Raw genomic sequence first — 18,823 nt, forward strand, 5'->3', positions numbered from 1 at the left:
CTTGTAGGAGCAAAGGGGGCGGCAACCTCTTTGACCTCGGCCATAGCAACTTCTTATTACAACACATTGCTAGAGGCAAAGGAAAAAGCAAAAATGAAGTATTGGGGCTTCATCAAGATAAAAAGCTTCTGCACAGCAAAGGAAACAATAAACAAAACTAAAAGGGAACCAACAGAATGGGAAAAGATGTTTGCAAATGACATATTTGATAAAGGGTTAGTATCCAAAATCTATAAAGAACTTATCAAACTCAACACCCAAAAACAAGTGATCCAGTTAAAGAAATGGGCAGAAGACATGAATAGATATTTTTCCAAAGAAGACATCCACCAGATGGCTAACAGACACATGAAAAGATGCTCAACATCACTCATCATCAGGGAAATACAAATCAAAACCACAATGAGATACTACCTCACACGTGTCAGAATGGCTAAAATTAACAACACAAGAAGCAACAGGTGTTGGCGAGGATGCGGAGAAAGGGGAATCCCTTGTACTGTTTGTGGGAATGCAAACTGGTACAGCCACTGTGGAAAACAGTATGCAGGTTCCTCAAAAAGTTACAAATAGAACTACCCTATGACCCAGGATTACACTACCAGGCATTTACCCAATGAATTAAAAAAAACCCAAAACCAAAAACAAAAACAGATTCGAAAGGGTGCCTGTACCCCAATGTTTATGGCAGCAACAGCTAAACTATGGAGAGCCCCAGTGTCCATCAATAGATGAATGGAAAAAGATGTGGTATATACATATAATGGAATATTGCTCAGATATCAAAAAGAGTGAACATTTTCCATTTACAACGACATGGATTGGAGCTAGCCATGCTAAGCAAAATAAGTCAGTCAGAAAAAAACAAATACCAAATGATTTCACTTATATGTGGAATTAAAAAAACAAAGCAGATAATATATGGGAAGGGGTAAAAAGAGAGAGAGAGAGAGAGAGAGAGAGAAAGAAACAAACCATAAGAGACACTTAATAGAGAACAAACTGAGGGTTGATAGAGGGGAGGTGGGTGGGGGATGGGCTAGAGGGGTGATGGGTATCAAGGAGGGCACCTGTTATGATGAGCACTGAGTGTTGTATCTAAGTGATGAATCAATGAATTCTACTCCTGAAACCAATATTGCACTGTATGCTAACTAAAATTTAAAAAGAATAAAAATACCATGTGAGAATGAATGAAAGAATGAATAAGTAATTAAATAAGAAGTACCATATGATCCAGTAATTCCACTACTGGGTATTCACCCCCCAAAAATGAAAACACTAATTCAAAAAGATATATGGCCCCCTATGTTTAGTGCAGCATTAATTACAAGAGCCAAGATATGGAACCATGCCAGTGTCCATTAATAGATGAATGGATAAAGATGTGGTGTGTACATATACGATGGCACATTATTCAGCCATAAAAAAGAATAAGATCTTGCCATCTGTGACAAAATGGATAGATCTAGAAGATATTATGCTAAGTGAAGTAAGTCACACTAAGAAAGAATAATTTCACTTACATGTGGTATCTAAAAAATGAATAAACAAAAGCAGAAACACACATAAATATAGAAAACTAACTCATGGATGCCAGAGGGGAGGGCTGTGGGTGGGTGGGCAAAATGGGTGAAGGAGAATAGGATATACAGGCTTCCAATGACAGAATGAGCTGGTACAGCATAGGGAATACAGTCAATGGTATTGTATTAGTGTATGATGACAGATGGTAGCTACATTTTTGAGTGTAGCATAAGGAATAGGCTTATCAAATTACTACAGTCAATACCTGAAACTAATATAACTGTGTGGCAGCTGTATTGAAAACAAAACAAAACAAAACAAAAACCCAGGTTTTAAAAGTCCCTCGGTGTTCTTATGGCTGACAAAGTCATTTATTCCCTGACAAAATGTGAAAGAAGTGATTTTCAAAATTTGGTCCATATACTGTATCTGTGTTTAATCCATAGTTGCTTCTAAAACATGGAAGTTTTGATACAATCTCCTGAGCAGTGCTTCTCAGATATGGTGTACAGACAGGTGGTGATTCATAACAAGTACAGAAACTGAGTTAAACAAATACTCTATCTCCCCACCCCAATCCCCACTTCTCAAACTGGATGATTCTATTTTTCTTTGTTTAAAGATCTGAGGAATCATTTCTCTAAACCAAATACAAATACATAATCAATATCTTGTCAAATGTACAAGCTTTTTCCTTACAGAAGAGACTTTATTGGCAAATTTTTAAAAAATCTGGTTTATCTTCAAATCCTTGATCGGATATGCTATGTGTAGAACTTTTACTACAAATGGCACTTACTGTTAGACCAAAATAGCCCCTTCATCTCATTAGGCCAGTTTATTAAAATTCTCATTTTATTAGTCTTATTTTAGATCAGAGGTCAGCAAACTTTTATTGAAAAGAGTGAGATAGTAAATACTTTAGGCTTTTAGATCACGTGGTCTCTGCTGCAACCACTCAACTCTGCTGTTACATGAAAGCGGCCACAGACATGAAAACGCGTAAGGGAATCTGTGTTCCAGTAAATGTTCATTTATGGATACTGAATTGGAATTTCTGAAAATTTTACATGCTACAAAATGTTATTTTTCTTTTTCTGTTTTTCTCAACCGTTTAAAACATACAGATCATTCTTAGCCCGTGGGCCATACAAAAATAGGCAGTACGCCAGTTTGTAAACCTGTGTTAGGTACATGGGCCATAACCAAATGAAAGGAAGTTCCCTTAAATTAAGAGCCAATATTTCTTCAGTGTTTACTATGGACTAAGCACTATTCTGAGTACTTTGTATATATGAACTAATGTAAGCCTTACATTAACTCCAGAGGTAGACACTTTTATTATCTCCAATTTACATAGAAGCAGAGAAGCAGAGATACAGAGCAATTTGGTCAAGATTATTGATCATTAAGTTGTCTTTTTTTTTTTAAGTTTATTTTATTTATTGTGAGAGACAGAGAGAGGAAGAGACAGAGGAAGAGAGAGAGGGAGAGAGAATCCCAAAGAAGCTCCATGCTGTTAGCACAGAGCCCGATAACGGGCTTGACCTAAGGAACTGTGCGATAATGGCCTGAGCCAAAACTGAGTCTGGATGCTTAACTGACTGAGCCATTTGGGCACCCCAAAAGTTGTCACATCCAGAATGCGACAGAGCAGTCTGTCTCTCTAGTTCAAACTCTTAGCCAATACGTAGCACTGCCTTAGTTTCTCCATGAGTATTCTGAATTGTATGTTAAAGCAAAAGCAAACTCTGAACCAATAAATTATTATTTTCTATTCAAAGCAATGTATCTCTTCTTGAAACAAATTATGTCATAGAAAATTAAGACTCACAAAATATCAAAGTTGAATACTGTTATGAATGAAAAAGTGCTACTTTTTTAAAAAAGGACTTTTAAAAACATTATTTTAGTATTACATAAAGTTCCTTTTTTCCTTTTGGTTCACTGCAAAACAAATGATTCCTTTCACATAGCTAAAAACTAAGAAAGAATTGCTGAATAGATTGATCTGTAACAGTTGTTCTGTGAAGATACCATTAATATTCTAAAATTCCTTCTTAAAGAACTGTCAACTTTATATAATAGCAAACTTCTGTTTACCTATAGTTTTATGGGTAGTAGAAATGAAAAAAAAACCTTACGTAGTCTATGAAATTAGTAATGATTTTTTTAGTATAAATAACCCACATTTCCTTACATCAATCACACTATTTTACATAACAGTAACTTCTATATTAAATAAACACAACACTCACATTAGAAATAATTTAAAACCTTTCTCTAGAAAACATGCCATTAAGAAGTTTATGAAATAAGTGGAAAAGTAAATAAATTCTTACGTATGTTGCTGATGTAATTTTGCAATTTCTTTTTCAAAATCTTGAGGTTGATTAGGAATGAAAGAATAATCTGAGAGGTAGCCTGGCAAGTTCTCTGACTGATTGTAGTCTCCAAGTTCAGCTATTATATGGAAGGAAAATATTCACAATTTAATAAACACATTTTGTAATTCTGATAGCTAAATAAGAAATGTCATGAATTCCATTATATTTCTGGAAGTAAAGTATTTGTTTTTACTGCTAGCTACCATGTAAGCAAATTATGACACTACACTTAACATTTCTAGGTCTCAAACAACTTCAGAAAAACTTTTTAGGAAACAAACTAATTGCTAACTAGTTGGATATTTCATTACATTTTCTTTGCAATCACTTTTTCTGTATAATAATGTGTGTCTAAAGAACTCATACATTAAAGGTAATGTACTATCAACACAGACCATGCAATCACATACTCCATGACCCAAAAGTGGGCTATACTTACACTGAACAGCAAATGAAGCCAAAAGGGCAGCAGTATTATAAGGACAGGGCAATCTAATAAAACAAAATAGAAAACACATACCCCAAGGTTAAACACAATAATTTCAAAAGCACTGTAATTTATATTATACTATTCCATGTGACTTACTTTTTAATTGTTAAGTAATGATCTTATCTGATGAAAAAAACTGATGCTACATGCAACCATTTTCAATAATTTGTTTGCGATGATCATGAATTACTTAAATAATACAGAACTGAAAGTACTTTTAAAGCCCATTACTAAAAACTTAAAATAGCCCACCTTCCAGTAAGAATGTCTTGTTTAATTTGCAAAAAATACTGGTACCTTAAAGAGAGAGAGAGAGAGACAGCATTTAGCATTTACTGGAATTATAACATTTCAGGATTAAAAACTGTATACTTATATTAACCAATATAAGTATATTTGAAATATTTACATATTTGCTTATATAATCTACATATTAGCACACATAGATATATTTTTAAGTAAGATTTCATATTTCATGAATTCCAATCATTAAAATTCTTTGACAGACAAAATTCTGTACTTCAAATATCTTGTTTTCACTAGCTTCTATTATAAAATTTCTCAACATCTTTAAGAGTTACATGACCAAGGGAGATTAAGGAGAATACTCTAAGATTGGTGTTTGTAGAAATTAGAACTGTGAAACACAGAAAAGTTGAGTCAGAGACATCAGAGAGCTGACAGCAGCAATGCACTAGGGATCAACTGAAGAAAACCATCCTTTCTGCTGAGACAGAAAGCCAGAGGCAAAGACATGCCTATGATCATCTTATCATTATGCTGCCCCCTGCTGGAAGCTGCTAATTGTAGAAAAACACCTTTCTATTTTCATTTGAGTTAAGAAAGCTCTTTTTGATGAGGAAAAAAAAAAAACAAAAACAAAAACCAAGACCCCTTCTCTACCACTAGAATGGCCAAGTAAGCAAATTCCTTTAACACCAATAAAAATACAAGATTTCTATAAAAAAGAATGCTGAGGTTCCTTACAAGATGGCACTGTCCTCTTGTAAGTCCCAGCTAATGGGTAAGTCATTCCCTAATGCTTGCAGCAAACATGTCACCTGTGCTGCAGAACACTGGCAGAAGACCAAATTTTGTGGCTTTAAATAGGAAATTTTAAGACTTTTATTTCATCCCACTGAAAAAAGTAAAAACACCCCAAAAATCAAAAATCATTAACAATTTTAGTTGTCTGATTAAAATTATGAAAGCGTACATGACAATATTTAAATTACTAAATAATTTAATTAAGGATTTCAGAGAATCAGATATTCACTATAAAAAATTTTTTTAAAAAGCTGATACAAATATCCTGACTGTATATATTAAAGAAGTATGTAAACTCCCTGTGAGAATACATAATGCATAATATTGTAAATATTATCTACTTATTCAATCTAAGACAAGATATTTCTATCTAGTTTACCTGGTTTCATAATTAAAAGTTAAAAGTTCCTGGTGGGAAACAATCTTATAGTTAAGTTTAAAAAGGCATGTATATCCTTGACAAAATATTATAATCTTACACAAATAATACCTATGCCTGCCAAATTTTATTTATACACCAACCAGTAACAACTGATAGAGTGGAAACCAGAATTCAAGTCATAAGCTAAACCAGCCTGTGTTCTTTAGAAAATTACTTAAAATTTGGCTGACCCTTAGTTTCTATACTTGTAAAAAGGAAGTAATATCACTTGTATTCCAGGGGCCCTAAATCAGGTGACAAACACCCAATTTTTACAATTAAGACTTTTAAGAGAGATTAATAATGCTTGAGGTAAATACAGAAATAAAATGTTTAATCTCTAAAAATAATATAACTTTTCTAACCCAGACAATAACCAATACCATAAACACCTATCATGTATCAAGTACAACTAGGCACTAAAAAGGTACCAAAAAGAACTGTCATTTGTACCCTCATGACTCCTGAGAAAACTCCCAATTCTAAGGATGCCAGCACCTGCTAACACCAAATGACTGTAGTTTGATGGAAGCTCTAATAGGGCCCACTCTTTCCTACCACTAATCTAAAATGGAATCTCAAGGTAAGGGGGTGTAGCAGATTTCCTGTTTTGTGGGTTTAAACTAGTCCTTAAAATTTAGCAACTGTGGCTGAAGGTGTCATATTACTAATCATGACCACTGCATTAAGGTTGCCCAAGCACTAAAGTTTTAAAGGAGTATTTCTTAAACCTGCTGCACATTAGAATCACCTGGGAAGCTTGTAATGCCTGTGCACAGGTCCCATCTGAGACTGAATTGAATCAGAATATCTAGGAGGTATGTCCAAGGCATCAGCATGTTTTAAAGCTCCCCTAAGTGATTCTAAGTTGTAGTCGGGGTAGAGATTCACTAATGTACACTATGGTAATATAATAAAAACTAGGTACTTAACTCATTTTTACCAAACAGCACCAGATATAAGACTCTAGGACATTCTATCATAAAGGATTTTTGAATGAATACATTATTTCTAGTGAAAACAAAGAATCTTCTTGACAACAGACTGAGCACAAATTAATCTCTTGACTACTACCAAACTTGGCTTTACTTTCTTCTACTTCAGGAAGATATTTTGACTTATCAATGAGATACATTTATTCCTTATGCTTTCAACACAGGTTTTAAAAGAATCAACACATTCAAGCTCCATTAAGAAATTCAAAAACATTCTTTTGAGTGAAGTAAATTAATGAATAGGGTTATAATTGACAGTATTTTAAGTGTGATGCTAACAAACTTCATGAATGTTAAACACATTAGAAATCCAACTTTAAATAGTTGGTCTTTTAATTGCAAATATTTCTTATACATTTAAAAATCTGATTACATAAAACATGTATTATAAAATACTTTTGCTACTTTATTTCAGGTTATATTTACCAGCAAATAGTAAAATGCACTTTAAAATGTTTTATACTTCACAATTTTCATTAATTCAAAGTCGTTTCCTTGAAGTTAATCCAAAATTAGAGAAATTTTTATACTAAGAATTATTAAGATAAAGGATTTGTTATTTTAATTATTTAACAACAACAACAAAACATGACTAAGAACTATAATATTTAATTGAAGGTTATTCATATAACACAACTTTGCATTTCAAGACAAATTAGCTTGGAAATACTATTAGTTTCAAAGGATAGGACTGCCTAACCCAGGGGCTACACTCCTAAATTCTGTTATAAAGAGCTTCACACCTGGCCCCCAACAAACACCCAGAAAAGGATTCTTAAGAAGGTCAACCTAACTTTTCTCACCTGGTCTGCAGAAAACCCTACTGTATAAACACCTGAGGATTGGCAGATATAGGTAAGTATCTTTAATTTATTCTTTTGTTTCACCACAGCACCACAGAATTCTAAACAATGACCAATATATTAACATGTCACAACCTATCTACACATAGCTTTAGACACACATTGTTAATTTGGCACTTATCCTTTAGAGTAATTTTGAATACAAGCACTGACCTATATTCTTCTATTTAAGATTTTTATGGAAGGTATCATATGTTAATTTTTAGTCTTAAAAAAAAACCTGATTACTAATTGTCTTACAAGCAGTAAACAAAGTTATTATTCAGGAACAGATATCATACTGTAATTATTTCTACTTTAAACAGTTCACCTAACATTCATACACTCAAATGCTCATCTGGGTCATTTTTGTGTATACTCTGTCCCTTAGAAGTGACAACAAAATTAGACTGTAACTTAAGATCAGACTTAAAATGGCCAATAAAGTGGGCACTTAAAGACATGAATGTATTAGAGCATTCTCTGCCAACATTCTTTATAAAAAGGTACCTGCTCACGTGAAACGAATGTAACACCGTATGTCAATTATACTTTTAAGGAAAATGGTGGGGGGGGGGGGGGAAGGTACCTATTGACCATTACTCCTGCACATAATGGTTATATATTTTCTAAATTCTGTGTTCGCCTCAATGGAAATACAAAAATATACATAGAATATTCTTTTACATGAAAGGCACAATTCTCACAATGCAGCATCACTTGGATACAATTGCAGTATCATCTAATTACCTCAATTAGTTACAGAAGTGCTTCTTAGCCATTTTTTAAAAAAGGAAAAATCTAATTTTATATGGTTCAGGAGGCTGCCTGTGGTTGGATGGGGTGGTCCTGGGATCCCAATCTCCTAAAGCCCTCCCAGCCATGCAAGAAGGCAGGAAACGATTATCATGAAAGCTCTATACCCTATTCTGTGTGATGGCTGGGAAGTTCAGAAGTACACTATGATAATCTATTTTTGCCTAAATAATTTCAGAATTTCATAATAGTTTTGACAATATTTTCAGGAAAAACATGCTCCATAAACCCACCTTGTGTATTCTTCTTGTAACTTGTTGGGGTCACTTACAAAAAATTTGACTCTAAAGTTCAAACTGTAAGGAGATCCTCCTAGAAGTAATAAAAGCAGTTCTAATTAATTAGATTATATCAATCCTTTATCTTTATAAAGTATACTTGCAAAACATCAAGTAAATATGTATGCTCACTCTTTAGCTGCTTCCTTATAGGTTTGTTTGGATCCAGCCACCTCTGAAAAATAAACAAATAAGACTGATTTCTTTTTCCCTTGAGGAACTAATACATCAATTGTTGCAAATCTATAACATTTGAAGATCATTCCTAAAAACTGCATTTTGAAAAAGGTCTAGGAAAAATACTCAATTTATAGATATTCATATCAAGTATAACAAAATTAATACTAGAAAGTACTGAGCGTATTTGTGGTAGCTCTAAATTTTTCATTTGAATTTTCCATCAAAGTATACATTGTCCAACATAACCTCTATTCCAAAACTAAAAATAATCACAGCAATCTGAAGTGATTTCTATTAATTTAACTGTATTATGTAACAGTGTGGCAAGTTTTTAAAATTCTTGGTATCTTTCATAAAAATATAGTTGGCCTTATAATCTCATTCAAACAAAATCTAACTACACATCATGAAAATATACTCTTAAGGAAAATTTTTTTAACTTCTACCCTATTCCTTAAAAAATACAACTATCTCCTCCCCCCACCCACCAAAACAAAACATAACAAAACACCCTCCACACTAATTTTGTAAGAGACAGTGTTTAGTTTGGGGAATGACTGATTTTTGGGTGTGAGAATTTTAAGTAGCCTCAACACTTCCGAATGCCAGTTAAGCTCTACTTCAGGAAAACTATAACTGAATTCAGAAAATATTTCAACTGCCAACATATTTCATTAAAAAAAATTAAAGAACCCAAAATGAGGAACAGATGTGGCAGTATTTTCAAAGCACTACACAAATATCAGCTTACATCATTATGTATAAACCATACTCCACCACCCATACTTGATTCCATGCAGAACACATAGAGATTTTAATAACAAATAGCTGACATTAATTCATAAACCTTCCCTTTCCACAATCCACAACATCCAACACATCAAATCCAGTTGATTCTACCTTCTTCCTCTACCTAGAATTTAACAGTTCTTCTCCATCCATTCTGCCACCATCTTATATCTGGGATAGCTCTGGCCATAGCCTCATAATTGTTATCTCTGCTTCTTTTCTTACCAAGTTCTTCATTCTCCATCCGGAAGCAAGTGTAGGCTTTTGAAATATGTCACTTCTTTCCTTAATAGCTCTTGGCATTTTCTCATGCAAAGTTCAAAGTCCTTACTAGGGCTTGCATGATCACTTCTTACCTCAGTTTACTAAGCTCCAGCCATAATGGTTTCCTGTCTGTTTCTCACAGGTGCTATCTTAGGGTCTTTGATTAGAAGCTCCCTTATGCACATCATGTCCTTCTCTAACTTTCCCATATCTTACTCCTTCCATTACCTGTTAAGTCTCAGCTTAAACACTACCTCCTCAGAAAGGCCTTCATTGATCACCCTAACAAAAGTATGTCATGAAGGGGTGCCTAGGTGGCTCAGTAGGTTGAGCATCTGACTCTTGATTTTGGCTCAGGTCATGGTCCCAGGGTAATGGGATCGAGCCTCACATTGGGGTCTGTGGTAAGCGTGGAACCTGCTTAAGATTCTCTCTCTCTACCTCTGCCCCTCTCCCCTGCTTGTACTCTTTCATATATACATACATATATATATATATATATATGTATATATATATATACATATACATACACATATATATGAAAAAATATATATAAATATATATATATTTACATACATACACATATATATAATTTATATATATATGAAGTATGTCACAAATCTTCTATGTCCTTAGTTATCTTCTGTAAACAGGCAAGGAATATTATTTTCCTTCACATTTTCTTAATTGTAATGTTTGCTTTGCCTTTTTATTGCCTAGCTCCTTCATTAGATTATGAACTCCATGAGGTAAGGGATAAAATCTGATTCATTCAAAGCTGAACAGTCAGCACCTAGGCACAGGGCTTGGCATATATGTATTTAAAAAAATGTAGAAAAGGACTTAATAAACCTGCTGAGTGGCTCAACGGTTGACACAGGGTGTGTCTGTGGGGTGTGGGGGGGGGGTTGTTTCTGTGCCAGCAATCAGCTGTTTTTCACCCCTAGGTAACACATTTGCTTCCCCTGCAGATCTACCCATTTATCCATTTTCCATCCCATCTATCTTCTAGTGATTTCATTCTACATATTTTTTAGAAAAAGTCATAACTTACATTCATTTTAATGCTTGTCTAAAGTCAAAATTTGGGCTCAGGTTATCTATTCAAAGCCTGCCTTCCACATTCAGTTCTCCTTTAAAATATTCTAAAATAGTATCAGAGATACAAACACATTTACATACACAAATAGATACATTCAGCTGACAAAGCTGAGGAGTACAATAATACGTACTGGGAAAAATTTTTTTTAATTTCAGAGACACAGAGAGAGAGAGAGCATGCACAAGTGAGTGGGTGAAAAGGGGAGAGAAAGAGGGAGAATCCAAAGTGGCTCCACGTTCAGCGTGGAGCCCGATGAGGGGCTCAATCCCACGGCCCTCGGATTATGACCTGAGTCGAAATCAAGAGTTGGACACTCAACCTACTGAGCCACTTGGGCATCTCTAAATACTGGAAAATTTAACAGACCTCATCAATGATGTCAATGAGACAGGACCTCAATTCTTGGCTTAAGCCATGAAAAGGGAACAATTATATAATGAGCACTCCTGGACAGTGCTCCTAGTAAAAATACATCATAAGTCAAAAGAAAAACAAAGTGGGAAAAGAGACAACATATAAAAAAGTTCTACAAATCAGTAAGAAAAAGACCAACACTAATAGAAATCTGGGTAATGGGTAAGAATAGAAATTCACAGGAAATTTAAATGACATTTAAGTTATGAAAAGATATTCAATCTCGATCATAATTAGAGAAATATAAAAGTCATTTATATCAGCTTTTCATTTTTCATCAATAACACATTGGCAAAGATTAAAACTTTTAATGCTGTACCACAAATGGCAAGAATGTGGAAAACAGGCACGTATACATAGCTCGTGAGAATAAAAATTATGCCATCTCAATGTAGGACAATTTGGAAATATTTATCAAAATATAAAATGTAAATGACCACAGACCCAGCATTATTTTATATAGCATTATTTACGGAGATATATTTTACACAACATAAAATTCACCATTTTAAAGTGTATGCTTCAATGTACTTGAGTATATTCACTATGTTATGTAACTATCAATACTAAATAATGTCAGAATACTTGCATCACCCCAAAAAGAAATCCCATACCTAGTAACAGTCCATGTCAGTGGCCCCCTGGCAACTGTTATTCTACTTATGATTACTATGGATTTTACAATTTTGGATATTTCATATGAATGCAATCATACAACAGATGGTTGTTTGTGCCTAGCTTCTTTCACTTAGTATAATGTTTTCGAGGTTCATCCATGTTGTGGCATTTAACAGTACCACATTCTATTTTATAGCTAACATTTAGGTTGTTTTTTATCTTTTGGCTCTCATGAATAACAATACTATTAACATCTGTGTAAAAGTTTTCTGTGAACATGTGACTCCGTTCTCTCAAAGGTGTGTCTAAGATTGGTATTGTTTGGTCATATGATAACTCTGTATTTAACTTTTTAAGGAATTACCAAATTTCTTTCCATATTACATTTCTACCATCTACGTAAAAAAAAAGCGTTCCAATTTTTTTGTATCCTCATCAGTACTTGCTATTGTCTTTTTAATTATACCCATCCTACTAGGTGTGAAGTGGTATGTCATTCCTTTGATAAATTATACTCTATTGTATGGATATACAACTTGGTTTATTTGTTCATCAGGGGGTGGACATGAGTGCTTCCCCTATCTATTATGAATAATGCTACTATGAACAGCTGAGTGGTAACTTTTGTGTGTGGACATGTTTTCATGTCTGAGTAAATACTGGGAGTGGAATTGCTTACAGTACCTTTTTGCATTATGTCCTGAAAACAAGTATTGTAAGCTCTCTAATTTTCCTGCATAAATGGGCATTGAGAGTATATCACTATTTTTAGTCATACACCATAATCTATGCCCAAAATCATTACACCAATTGAATTACTATGCTGTATCTGAGATAAGAGTCTTCATTGTTTAAAATGCAATATATATGAATTTAAAATGTGGTATCTTACTAGAAATGATTAATACCTACCAAGTGTTAATAGCTAATAAGGAAGTTCTGGTTCAAGATGGCAACCTAGGTGAATCCTACTAAACTCACCTACCCCCATGGATACACTGAATCTAAAAGCTACATACAGAACTATTTCCTCTGGAAAAAACCCCAGAACTAGATGAGTGACTTCCTCTTATCGAGTGAAGGAGAAAAAACACACAAAGTGGGAAAGACAAGACACAATCTCACCATAAAACCCAACCCCAGCATGGTAACCCACTCAGGAGGGAACTCACAACCCCGAGCCTCTCCCTGAAGAGCAAAGAGTTTGAACTGCACATCTGGTGCCTCAACCTTTAAAACCCGCACCTGACAGAAGAGACCTCAAAATCCCTAGCTTTGAAAGTCAACTAGAGCCTGTGACCACAAGACTCCCAAGACTAGAGTAAACTGAGAAACAGTTCTTAAAGAGTTAGTGCAAACTCACCCAACCCAGGGCAGAGCAGAGCCAACTGAAAAGTGCCCAGACTTTACGTGAGAGACAGACTTACTTATCTTAAAGCATGGGCCTAAGGGGAAGACACCTAATTTAACATACGTCGAGGGGGCCCTAGTGAAACACTCTCCAGATACGGAGGCCAGCAGGCACCATCTTTGTACGCTCCCTCTGCCTCACTCCAGGTCGTTGGTATCTCTTGGAAAGAAGCTTATATATTCCTTGTTTGGCACCCTGATTTTTTCAACTGCTGCCTAGGAGACACCTCTAGATTGTTCAGCTCTGGCGACCAATGGGGCTGAAGTCTGCAGGTCCCACGGGACTCTTCTAACAAACGGAGAAAGGGTTCTAAACCAGCTACTCCCCGCAGGGCACAGCAAAAAGGCAACAGACTGAGGCACTCAGTCTTTCTATCAAGGAGGCCTATTTGCTTCTCTTATAGCTGTGGCCAGAGTAGCAGGCTTCCAATTAAATGCTCATCTAAGACTCAACTGTAATCCTCTCAAGACACCTCAGAGGGCAGGTACTATCTCCAAGTACTCCCTCTGCTATGCTCCAGAGCACCAGTGCCTCCCAGAGGAGAGCTTGTACATATGTCTGGTGCTCTAGTTTTTATGTCTGCTGTCCAGGGAATATCCCTTGATCATCTGGTTCTGTTGCCCAGCATGGCTTGTGTCATGGGTCCAAAGGGACTAATAACAAATGAAGAAACCATGCTTGGCTGGCCACCATTCTCCAGGGCAGAATGCAGAGACACAAGAATGAAACACACCCTAGTCTTTAGGTGAAAGAGGCCTATTTGCTTGTGTAAAAGATCTGGCCTGAGGGGCAGGCTTCCAGTTTGGCACACATATCAGCATTTACTTAGGCACTCTCCGGGAAGGAGGCTGGTGGGTGCCATCTTTGTACTCTCCTTGTCCGCCCAAGTTGTTGGTGTCTCTGAGAAAGGAGGTTGTGTCTGGTGCCCTGGATTTTGTGTCTGCTGTCCAGAGGACACACCCTTTGATGGTTTGACTCTAATGGCAAGCAGGGCTTATGTTCACAGGTTCAAGGGGACAGCAGCAAACGAAGAATTTACAGTTCTTACCTAATTATCACCCCAGGGTTCAGCATGCAGGGGGCAGACAGAAATGCCCATCTCCCAGTATTCCCCTAAAAGATGTATATTTGCATACTTTAAAAACTGCTGTCTGAGGGACTGGCTTCCAGTTGCCCTGAATCTAGATGCTGACCAAGATCCTCCCCTTTGAGACACCGGCAGGTCTTGGCACATCTTTAAGTACTGGGAGCCACTAAAAATAAATTAGCTACTTGGGAAATCCTGAAAGGTTCCAGGGATAACCAAGAGCTACGGAGGGCAAGGGTGAATGATAAAGTTCAACACAAGGCCATTCCTTCACGACTAGGAGAGGTGGCTGTTTAATCTAATGCATAGAAACCAGCACAGTAAGTAAAGCAAAATGAGAGAAAAGAGGAATATGTTCCAAATAAAAGAACAAGAGAAAATATCAGAAAAAGACCTTAATGAAATGAATATAAGTGATTTACCTAATAAAGAATTCAAAATATTAGTCATAAAGATGCTCACTGAGCTCAGAAGAACTGATGAACACTGTGAGAATTTCAACAGAGATAGAAAATATAAGAGAGTGTCAAAAAGAAGTCACAGGATTGAATGAAGAACACAGTAGCTGAACTGAAACATACATTAGAGGGGTTTAACAGCAGACTAGATGAAGCAGAGGAAAGGTGAGTGAACTCAAAGATAAGATAGTAGAACTAACCCAAGCAGCAAAAAGAAAAAACAATGAAAATAAGTAAAGATAGCCTAAGAGACTCAAGGGACAAGATCAAGCAGATCAATATTCACAGCATAGGGCTCCCAGGAGTAGAAGAGACAGAAAGGGGCAGAAAACTTATTTCAAGAAATAAAGGTTGAAAGCTCTCTTAACATGGGGAAGGAAACTGATATCCAGATCTAAGAATCTCAGAGTTCCAAATAAAAGGAACCCAAAGAGACCCACTGTAAGACACATTATAATTAAAGTGTCAAAATTAGAAGACAAGGAGACCATCTTAAAGGCAGCAAGAAGAAAACAACTTCTTACATACAAGGGAACTCCCATAAGATTGTCATCAGATTTTTCAGCAGAAACGTTGCAGGCCAGAAGACCATGGCATGACATATTCAAAGTGCTGAAAGAAACAAAAAACCTGCCAACCAGGAATACTCTATATGGCAGAACTGACCTTCACAACTGAAGGAGCATTCAAGAGTTTTCCAGACAAGCCAAAGCTAAAGGAGTTCATCACCACTGGACAAGCCTTAAAATAAATGTTAAAGGTACTTCTTTAAACTGAAATGAAAAGGTGCAAATTAGTAACAGAAAGACATGAAAGTATACATTTCACTGGTAAAAGTAAATATATAGTAAAATTCAGAATAAGTGTTGTAAAGGTGCTAGGTTAATCATGTGTTAAGCTAGTATGAAGGTTAAAAGATAAAACTAACAGTAATAACTATAACCACAATAATTTAATGGATACACAAGGTAAAAAGATGTAAATTATGACATTAAAAAGATAAAATGGGGGTGGGGGTAAAAATGTAGAGGTTTAGGATGTGTTCAAACTTAAGTTGTTGTCAACTTAAGTTGTTATAGGCTGTTGTAAGTTGTTTTATGTAAGCTTCATGGTAACTACAAAGCAAAAACCTACAGTGGATACACAGAAGATAAAGGGAAAAAAATCTAAGCATACCACCATAAAAAATCTTTCAAACTGCCAACAAAGAAAATAAGACCCATCTATATACTACCTATAAGAGACTTGCTTCATATGTAAGGATACATGCAGACCGAAAATGAAGGGATGGAAAAAAGGTATTCCACGCAAATGGAAACTTAAAGAAAGCTGGGTAGCTTTTTATGTAAGACAAAATAGGGGCACCTGGGTGGCTCAGTCGGTTAAGTGTCTGACTCTTGATTTCAGCTCAGGTCATGATCTCACAGTTGGGGGACCCAACCCTGTGTCTGCACTATATGTGCAGAGCCTACTTGGGATTCTCTCTCCCTCTCTCTCTGTCCCTCCCCTGCTCACACGCTCATGTGCACGCGCTCTCTCCCTCTCTCTCTCTCTCCAAATAAATTAAAAAAGAAAAAGACAAAACAGACCTTAACACAAAGACTACAGTAAGAGACAAAGTTATAATGTAATAACAAATGAGTCAATCCAACCAGAAGATATAAAATTTGTAAATATTTATGCATCTAACATAAGAGCATATAAACACATAATGCAAGTATTAACAGAATTAAAGGAAGAAACAGCAATGATAGGAAAGGACTCTAATATTCCACTTACATCAATGTGGGAGAGTGTGCTGCCAGTAGGATATCATAGCTACCGAGTCTCCTGGGCAAGGGTGATTTTTTTCATTTTACCGGGTGTCACCAGCCTCTGGGACACTGACTTGCCTCTCTTCCTTCAAGTACTCACACTTAATGGTAAAGTTAGGAGTAAGCAGTACTAATTACTTACCACATGGCCTGTGGGGAGGGAATGAGCTGACCCACTTGGCTGCTTCTACAGCAGTGTACCTCCTTCCAACAGTTCCCCAAAGTCTCCACAGCCTCCCCACCCCACTCCCCCACCACACCTTGCTCATCACTGAATTAGGCATTCCTCTGAAACTACTTACAGTCATGAACTTTGTGATCTTGGGCAAGTTACTTCACTTCTCCGTACCTTCATTTTTTCATATGTTAAGTGGGAATAGTAGTATCCAGGTACATTGTTAGGATTAAATTTGGTAAGATTAAAATACTTAGTGAACAGTGTTTAATATATGTTAGAGTCGGTTAGGCGCCTGACTTCGGCTCAGGTCATGATCTCCAGTTCGTCAGTTTGAGCCCCATGTCAGGCTCTGTGCTGACAGCTCAGAGCCTGGAGCCTGCTTTGGATTCTGCATCTCCCCCTCTCTCTGACCCTCCCCAGCTCACACTCTGTCTCTATCTCTCTCAAATATATATACACATTAAAAAAAAAAAATTAATACATGCTAGAAATGTGCAGTTTGCCATCTTGCTACAGAAACACTGCTTTTTAAAATAGGATGCTTAAATATTTTTAAAGAACATAAATATATGATTTTAAGATGTGTATAAGCTCACCTTTGAGGCAACCCATAGAAAAATGACACACACAAAAAATAAATGAAATGAAAATGAAAAATGAAATGAAACGAGATTTGGAGAGGGAATCAGAAGTAGGATAGCTACTTGAAACTGAGTAACAAAGATATCAGTACCGTTTGGGTTTTTTTTTTTTTAATGTTTATTTAGTTATTTTGAAAGGGGGGGGGGGGAGAGAGAGAGAGAGAGAGAGAGAGAGAGAGAGAGAGAGAGAGAAAGATAGCGTGTGCAGGGGAGGGGCAGAGAGAGAGGGAGAGAGAATCCCAAGCACACTCCAGGCTGTCAGCACAGAGCCCCACCTGGGGTTCAATCTCACGAACCATGAGATCATGACCTGAGCCGAAATCAAGAAGAATTGGACATTCAACCAACTGAGCCACTCAGGAGCCCCTCCCCTGCTCTGTGACGCCAGGAGGCTCCAATCTCCCAACAGTCTCTAGCTTGCAGCTCTATTTGCCACTGGCCACACTGTAACCAGAGTGGTATACCTAAATTACAAGTCTCATGTAACTTGCATAAAAAAAATCCTTAGGTGAATATAATCTTACAGATGAAAAGGTATTCCATAATCTGCCATACTAGGCAAAATTTTTTTTGGTTTTTTTGTTTTGAGGAGGGGAGCAAAGGGAGAGGGAGAGAATCTTAAGCAGGCTCCATGTCCAGCGTGGAGCCCCATGCAGGGTTCAATCTCACCACCGTAAAATCATGACCTGGGCCGAAATCAAGAGTCGGATGCTTAACCAACTGAGCCACTCAGGTACTCCTACCCAAACTTCATTTTACACCCACATTCTCCTCTTGCTCTGTATTCCACTCATTATTAAAATTTTCTTTCAGTTCCTCAATACAACCTTCCTCATTCTTCATTCTAGAACTTTACACATGACACGGATTCTCTCTGAAACATTTTTTCTGCACCCTAAATCTGCCTGTCATTCCCTCCCAAAATGGAACAGGATTAAAAGAGACCAAAACCAAAAACCTAACATTCAGCAGACTACCAAAGAGATTTATGCAACAGACAGTAAAAGCCTGGTTAAGATGTAACAGTAAAACGGATGAATATGACAGATATACTAAGATATATG

At 36.3% G+C, this 18,823-nt stretch overlaps 1 protein-coding gene across 11 annotated transcripts in view; it reads right to left on the minus strand.

Annotated features, from left to right (window-relative positions):
- The window catches only part of PTPN4 (protein tyrosine phosphatase non-receptor type 4), a 219,252-nt gene that overhangs the window by 101,578 nt on the left and 98,851 nt on the right, over nt 1–18,823 (minus strand). For 4 of the 11 annotated variants that reach the window (XM_053214891.1, XM_027055984.2, XM_053214892.1 and 1 more), the window contains 5 exons: nt 8,936–8,999; nt 8,759–8,858; nt 4,657–4,701; nt 4,354–4,406; nt 3,870–3,990 (listed from right to left, as the gene is read on the minus strand). In XM_053214891.1, coding sequence (XP_053070866.1) covers nt 3,870–3,990; nt 4,354–4,406; nt 4,657–4,701; nt 8,759–8,858; nt 8,936–8,999 — 383 coding nt within the window. Of the gene's footprint in view, nt 1–3,869; nt 3,991–4,353; nt 4,407–4,656; nt 4,702–8,758; nt 8,859–8,935; nt 9,000–15,792; nt 17,855–18,823 lie in introns of those variants that run through there. The other 7 variants (XM_053214895.1, XM_053214898.1, XM_053214897.1 and 4 more) reach the window with 5 other exon arrangements.

The sequence above is a fragment of the Acinonyx jubatus genome, chromosome C1 (assembly GCF_027475565.1).
Source record: "Acinonyx jubatus isolate Ajub_Pintada_27869175 chromosome C1, VMU_Ajub_asm_v1.0, whole genome shotgun sequence".
Lineage (NCBI taxonomy): Eukaryota > Metazoa > Chordata > Mammalia > Carnivora > Felidae > Acinonyx > Acinonyx jubatus.